Source organism: Pteropus vampyrus, unplaced genomic scaffold (assembly GCF_000151845.1).
Source record: "Pteropus vampyrus isolate Shadow unplaced genomic scaffold, Pvam_2.0 Scaffold194, whole genome shotgun sequence".
Classification (NCBI taxonomy): Eukaryota; Metazoa; Chordata; class Mammalia; order Chiroptera; family Pteropodidae; genus Pteropus; species Pteropus vampyrus.
The window spans coordinates 811,684-819,315 of NW_011888975.1; the positions used below are offsets into that span (position 1 = coordinate 811,684).

The following is a 7,632-nucleotide window of genomic DNA, read 5'->3' on the forward strand; positions in this document are numbered from 1 at the left end:
ATATTTCACAAATGCAAAGAAGGTTAGAATCCAGGTTGCTCTCAAATTCTGATGTGGGGTTCTTTTCGGTACTTTGCCATTAAATTTGTTACAAACAAATGCTCAGAATACATTATTGGTTTACGTAAAAACATGTCCTCAGAAGATAAGTAGGGATAAAAATAGTGTCTCCCTTTTCAAGAGTAAGAAGAGCCGCTATAAAACACCCCATCGCAGCCTATCTTATGTGAAAGGTAGTTTCTCAAATAACTTGAGATCTCACTTGTACTTTAACAAAGCTGCTACCGAAAGAACCAAACCGGACCACGTCATTTCAATGTCGTATCCTGACTAGCACAAAGTTAACCATGAAAAGAGAGAGACTCTATACGCTATAGATCGACTGACGGCTATCCCGCAGGACACTTTGAGATCTGCGTCATCCTCACCTTAAAAAAGGAAGGTTGGACTGACTTTGCATCCGAGGGGAGAGGACGCGAAGCCCTTTTTGGCATTCCATAATTTTTAGAAGGTGAAAATGATCACATGAACATATTGTATGTGTGTATTTTTGTGTGTGTGTGTGTGTGTGTATTTTTGTGTGTGTGTGTGTGTATATTTTAGGTGTGTGTATGCGTAGAAAAAAATAACTATCTTGTGCCTTTAATCTCAAAGTCTAGGAGGCAGGGCATCTGGTTTTATTACCGCCTTTGCAACTAATTTATACCTTGACTGTAGCTATGCTGTGCTCTACCGTAAGCAGACTCGCCCTGCCGGAAGAGAGGGCTGACGGGGAACCCACAGCGCTGCAGCTAGAAGTTTCATGTTTTCTTTCCTAAGTTCTCTTTCACTGGTCGGTCAGCTCCCACTTACAATGGAAAATGATGGACCTGGGTAACAGGAACTTCCGCCACGCAGACAATACCCCAAGGAAACTAAGGAGAATGTGAGCAGTCTTCACACTCGGAATGAGACGCGGTTTATGATCACTTACGTTATTGATCATCAGGTGCATTATCGTTTTGGGAATTAGGTCTCGGATACATTTGTTGATGATCGACATGTAAGAGTCTACGAGGTTGCGAATGGTCTCCACCTGCCTCTCCAGCTGGGGGTCCATGGAAAAGTTTTCTGCTTGGTCATTCTCATCATTTTCAGTCTAACAGAAAGGAAAGAAAACACGGATGATTTCACATTCGTTCAGAAAAAAAACACCACCAGACATAGTCAGATGATAGACTTCTGTTTACTGTGTTCGGAGTTACACTACTGGATGGTAGCACCTTATCTCACATCCATTAATTCAGAAAAGAGATCAGAGCCACACAGTTATTATCCTGCTTGCAGCCTGCCACCATGTCGGAAAAGCAAGTGTTCTAATTCTGAATGAATGTCGAGATGAATAACCCGATAAACAGTGCACCTAACGACGTCTCTCTAGAGAACAATCTGATCTTAAGCCATGTGCAAGCCAGCCAGAGAACTGAATCCAAACATATGTGCAGATGTAGACCTCTGGGAAGGGTCTCCGGGGACACTGCGGCTTAAGAATGACCTTGGCGTTGCTCTGGAACTCCCAAGTCCGCTCCGAAATGGATCAGCATTTGGATCAGCCCAGGTTTAAAACGAAATCTCCTCGGCCTGGCCTGGAGCCAGAAGAAGAGACGTAGAGGATAATTCATCTTCCCATGCACTTGCTGGAATCTGTTATGTCGATTCCTGCTTCTCTCATCGCCACCAAAGGCTGGCTCCATTGTGAAACACTGACAATTTTTAACTTCCAACTTGTTATTCTTTGAACAAAACAGAATACATCTATATGCAAAGAATTTATTCATGCAACATGAGAGAAGCATCTGTTTTCTATACTGTGGGGCTTGAGTTAATTAATTTTGGCTTATCCACCAGAGGCTGGGCTGCAATGGCATCTTCATCATTAAAGGCTGACCTATTGGCTTGGCATTGAAATCAATTTACGACAAACGGTCTCTGTTTCAGTCAGGTCGAACCAGCTAAGCCCCTGAACATGATACAAACATAGTTAGTGGTCTGGCTACTTTCTAGCATTTGGAAAGATTTACGCAAATGCAAAAAAAAAAAAAAAAAAAGGTGGGGGAGGGGGATTTATTGCTTCCAATGTGGACATGAAATAGTTTTCTCTGGGAATGTACATACTTTGATCTGCCAGGCTTTCCATCATCCAATCTAGGAACAGCCCTGTGCTAAATAGCTTAAATGGATTTATAAATGACAAGCTTTTCCTCTGAATCCATATGCATATGTGAAGGCATATTGGAAGGCCACGAAATCGACAACAGCAAAGACAGAAACTGGTTCTATCATTTATACAGGCTTCTCTTGCTCAGAAATATCCAACACTTTAAAAAATATTAAAATAATATGTGCTCACTCTAAAACCCAACAGTCATTTTCCAATCCTGAGAGTATGACCTCATACTTCAGGTGACACTTCGTGGATATTTCTGAGGCATCTGACTGCTGCCACGGCAAGGTAGAGAACTGGAAGTTTCAACAATGACAGCTGTTTCCCTATACTGTTTCTTTTTAAATGGTCTTTGGTCGCTGAATGAATGAAATCACGTCTTATGTAGTTCTTTATTTATTAATTTGTAATATAAGCACAATAGGATCTGAGGTAAATAGGTAAAAGCTAAGGCCATAAAGTGGTAAAGCAAGAGAGGAAAGGTCACCATGGGTAAAAAGAACGCTCAAGTTCTCAAACCTCTTTACAGGGCAAAAAAACACCCACTGCGAATGTGACCCAGGCTGAGCCCAAATGGTACTAATCGGTGGTAACTGCCATGTCATTAGAGGGGATTGTATTCAAAAGTGAAAACTTTAGGTTCAAATTCAGGCTCTGTCATGTGGCCACACCTCAGTCACTTAATGTAACCGAGACTCAGCTCCCCTGCCTTTAAAATGGGAATACACGTCTCTGAAAAACTTTCTGAAGCTAAACGAGATCATGCATGTGACATGACCGAGGCGAGGGCCTCGTGGGCGCTCAGTAAATGTTAGTTTCCCTATTTCTTTTCTGAATATTCGTGGAATAAGAGTTAAAGAGCTGCGTGCCTCTCAACACACATTCTGAAAATTTAAGATGAAAAATTTGAGCATGAGACATTTTCAGTTCGAGAGCTCTAATGATGGCAAACTGTGTATTTTTTACACCACGCTTCCTGAGAACTCGTCCTGGGATGCCCTCCTCCCACCGGTGAGGACTTTTCATCTTCCCAAGCCCTGCTCCGCCACCCCCTCTTCTGGACAAGCTCCCAAGGCCCTCGGAATCCCGCCACTCCCCACTCGGTACTTCATCCGTGTCCTGTACTCACTTTAATTATTTAATATCCAGCCTAGTTTTATGTCTCTCCCCCTCTTAGCCTCTGGGGTCTTGTTCATCTCCCCTTCTCAGCACCTAGCACGGAGCTGGACACCTTGGAGAAGGCGGGGTTAATACCACGAAGACGGTTACTGAAATCACGGAAGCCTCCCCAGGGCGTTTCAGGGTCTCCAAGAGCTTCTCACTGTTAGAGAGACTGGGAACCAGAGGACCCCTAAGCCGATGAGTTAGGGTCCCCTACTACTCCATAATAGCAAGGATGACAATACGATTATGAAATTATGCGTATAAATGGAAACAGATGACCTAGAGCTTTGGGCGGAAAACATCTTTTATATAAAGCAATATAAACCTCCATAATAGATACGACACAATTTGGTTTGTCTCTCTGATCTGAGACATACTGGGATTTTGCTGTTGTATTTAACAGCAGGGGGTGATGGCATTTCGGCATCAACACACTACCTCTCCCACTGATTTCGTTCTAGGGACTGTGCTAAACACTCTACACAGAAGACCCACATCAAGCCTCCGGAGGTGGGTACCATTTTGTCAACCTGCAGAAGAGCATCTGAGGCTGTGAGAGCTGATAGACTCAACAGATGTAGGATGAATACGATGTCAAACCCGTTTCTGTTTTTCCTTAGGTAGAAACAAACCGAGAAATATTATGAAACAGTGAAACACCCACCATGTCAAGTCAGTTTCACAGATACAATAATAAATGTAAAATGGGTTTCTAGGACTAAGACGTCATCTAAGTACTGACATTTGTTAAAAATAAATAACTGAGCAAAAAGAGAAAAGCAGAATAAATAGCATTAACTAAAAGAACCTCTGGGAATATGAAACACCAGGAAAATTATATCATCACCCACATTTTCATATAATAAACTGACTTTCCTCATTTCGTACTATTCTTAACATTTAGTCTTGCTTTACTTTTTGCATATCAAAATATGCAAAAAAGACCCTCACTTTCACTTTTTGAAACAGACACAAGCAAGAAAGTGTCAGAGTGAATAGAGAACACCCGACAGCTTAATTCTCGACACAAAAAAGAAATGTGTTCCGGAACAAGCAGTGAAACGACTGGAAATTCTCTTTAGCTTCTGGAAATACTAGCAGACACATGGTCCCAGGCAAATCTTAACTGTTCTGATGATGCCGTGGACGCGACGGGGGGTCACAGAATTCGGAACGCAAATTCAATTTCTTTTCTGATTTTAGACGGAAAGGAGGAGTAACTGCTCCTTCTAATGTCTAAGGTGAATGGGGAAAAACATACTTAGATGGAATTTTTCTTTTGACTGAGTAACTGCAGAGAGCAAATGCTCCTTTTTCTCTCTCTAACCCCAGTTCTAACCAAATTCTCTCTAGTGCTCTTTTCTGTATATATACTGTGTATGACTATATGTTTTTTCTTTGTTTAAATTATAGGATTGCTTAGAATTCTTTGCAGTCTAAGCACTGAAGTGACAGCTGTTTATCATTATCCTCATCAAGGGAATGTAAAATAAAAACAGTAATTTGTCTCTGATCTTTGAGGCAAAAAAAAAAAAAAATGGCCTGCAAACATTTAACCTTTTATGTGCAGGTTCATTGAATCTGTTTACAAAATGTGAATAATATTGTAAAAACCAGCTTTCTTCTGAAAAATACAATGGATGGGCCTTCCTATTGCCTTCTCTTCCTAATCAAGGGAATGTAAAATAAAAACAGTAATTTGTCTCTGATCTTTGAGGCAAAAAAAAAAAAAAAAAATGGCCTGCAAACATTTAACCTTTTATGTGCAGGTTCATTGAATCTGTTTACAAAATGTGAATAAAATTGTAAAAACCAGCTTTCTTCTGAAAAATACAATGGATGGGCCTTCCTATTGCCTTCTCTTTCTAATAGCTTTTGAAAAAATCTAATGCAATTCAAACAATCAAAAAATAGGAACTTAGCACTCACTGTACGTGTGAAATTGTTTATAAAAATTGGTATTAGAACTTTCTTATGAAACTATTTGCACAGTATTCAAGAATCAAGCTGGTTTGCAAAACTGTAGTTTAAAGGCTTTCTCTTAAAGACTTAATACGTATGGAGGTGACAGAAATAAACAGTCGAATTAGAATTAGCAAACCTTAAAGCATCCATTACAGAAGCTCTGGGCTTGACTGGGATATCTATTTTTCATGTGTTTTGTTTGGGTCTCTTTCCTTTCCTTAAATCTCTTATTATGTCATAGGCTTCTTTGAGGATCACCGAAACCATCTAAATAAGGCTGGTGACGACGACTCTTTGAAAGTGGAGTGGTGGAAATCCAAAGGACCCCGGCACTGGCTTGTACATAAAGACGTGACAGAGCCCATGGCGGGGGGCTGCATCTCTTCCCACCAATGGGGAGCGCTGGCCAGTCACCTACAGAGCTACACGCTGATCGTTGCGGATAACCGATGCTCGCCCCCTCTGAAGCATTTTATTATTGTTATACCGTGCTCCACTACCTCAGACAAAGAGTAAAAAATATCATTGAACTTTCTCTTGGTGAATCAGGGTGTCATTATGAAAGTACCGTTACCGTGGTAATGCAGCATTGAATTTTCCAGCCCTGCATGACAGAGACTGTTTTCACTGAAATCGTCTCTCCACCCCCAGCCATTCACTTCTGATTTGCAGAGGCTAGAGAGGCAGGAAGCAAACTTGTAAAAAACTATGGGAGAAACAAGTTTCAGGAAGCCTTCGAGGGCAGCCTAGGCTGTAGTCTGGTGCTTTGTGACAGGTATTTCATTCATTAATACCAGAAGTATTTATTTAGTGTCTTGGGCGGACTGTGAGAGGTACAAAGGAAGACTGAAGGGCAGGCCTGGCTCGTGAGCTTATCCTCTGGCGTGAAGGACACTGCACGCAGAGGGTCAGTTTCTGTGAGAGTGTTTTTGGACGAGATTAACATTTAACTTGGTGGACTCTGAGTAAAGGCGATTGCCCTCCATAACATGGGTGGGCCTTATCCAATCAGTTGAAGACCCGAATAGAACAAAAAGACAAGTCTTCCCTAGCAAGAGAGAATTCTCCAGTAGACTGCCTTTGCACTTCCTCTGTGACATCGGCTCTCCTGGTTTTATAGCAGACGGCCTTCCTACTCAAACTGGAACATTGCCTCTCCTGGGTCTCCAGCCTGCGAGCCCACCCTGCGGATAGTGGACTTGCCAGCCTCAGTAATTATGTGTGCCAGCTCCTTATAAAAATCTCCCTTTCTCTTTCTCTCTCCCCACTTCCTCTCTCCCTCTCCCTCCACCGCCCCCATACCCTATCTTTTTATTCTCTGGAAAATCCTCCCTAATACAGTCTCATTATAGATTACAAGACAGTATGTGAGTCATTACTACAGTGCTTGGTGGAGTTTGTAGGTGCTGTGAGAATTCAGAGAAGCAGAAGATTGGGGAGGGCTGTGGTAGGGAGTTAGGCTGGTCCCAACCTAATGGTTCACTTTTACTTTGCAACATTCCCGAGGGAAAGAGAGATGAATCAAAAATTAACCTATCTTCACCCTCTCTATTGTATTGTCAGGTCTTGTAATCCTTCCTTGGTTGATAGACCCAAAATAAATTTGGGAAGCCTCCTCTCCTTACTCTCAGTCCTGGTGATTGGATGGGACTGCACTGAGCCATACCCACATGTGGCCTGACCTCTGCGATGACAGAGATGGCATGTGACCAAGCATGGCCAATCACAGCACGTATGTCAGAACTATTGGAAAGAGGCGCTTCCTTCCAGTTAGGGACGAGAACGTTTAGAGAAGCAGGCCCAAGGGCCAGCCTGCCTCCTCGAGCAGAGGGGTGGGACCTTCCTGCCAGTGAGGTGGACACGGAAGACATGGGGAGAGGCAGATATCCACAGTCTAAGTGCCGATCCGGCTCTGGCAGGTGGCTCTGCCCCCGGATTGTGCAGGTACGCCAACCAGGAAACTGTTTGTCCTTCTTTAAAAGTTGAGTCAGCTTGAATTTAATTTCTGTTACCTATATCCTAAAGAGTCCAAATGAATAAAACACGTAGATATTCATGCCGTTCTCTCAGCCTAAACTCTTTTTCTTCCAATGCACCTGTTCATCCCTCATGGTTTAGTGTGAATGTGACGCACCTTTAAATGCTGCAGCCAAAATCAATGCTCTCCTCTCCCTGCTGGGAACATTCGGTTTAGACATTGCCTTGATCTGAGTTAGGTATATAAACGTATATTTCAGTAACCAAAATGAAAGTTTCTTGAAGGCAGGGATCACAATAGCGGGTGGCAAATCCAAAGTTAA

At 42.4% G+C, this 7,632-nt stretch overlaps 1 protein-coding gene across 2 annotated transcripts in view; it reads right to left on the reverse strand.

The window, feature by feature from the left end:
- DNM3 (dynamin 3) overlaps positions 1-7,632 on the reverse strand; it is a 412,790-nt gene that overhangs the window by 34,608 nt on the left and 370,550 nt on the right. For both annotated transcript variants that reach the window (XM_011371704.2, XM_011371705.2), the window contains exon 18: positions 974-1,138. In XM_011371704.2, coding sequence (XP_011370006.1) covers positions 974-1,138 — 165 coding nt within the window. The remainder of the gene's footprint in view (positions 1-973; positions 1,139-7,632) is intronic.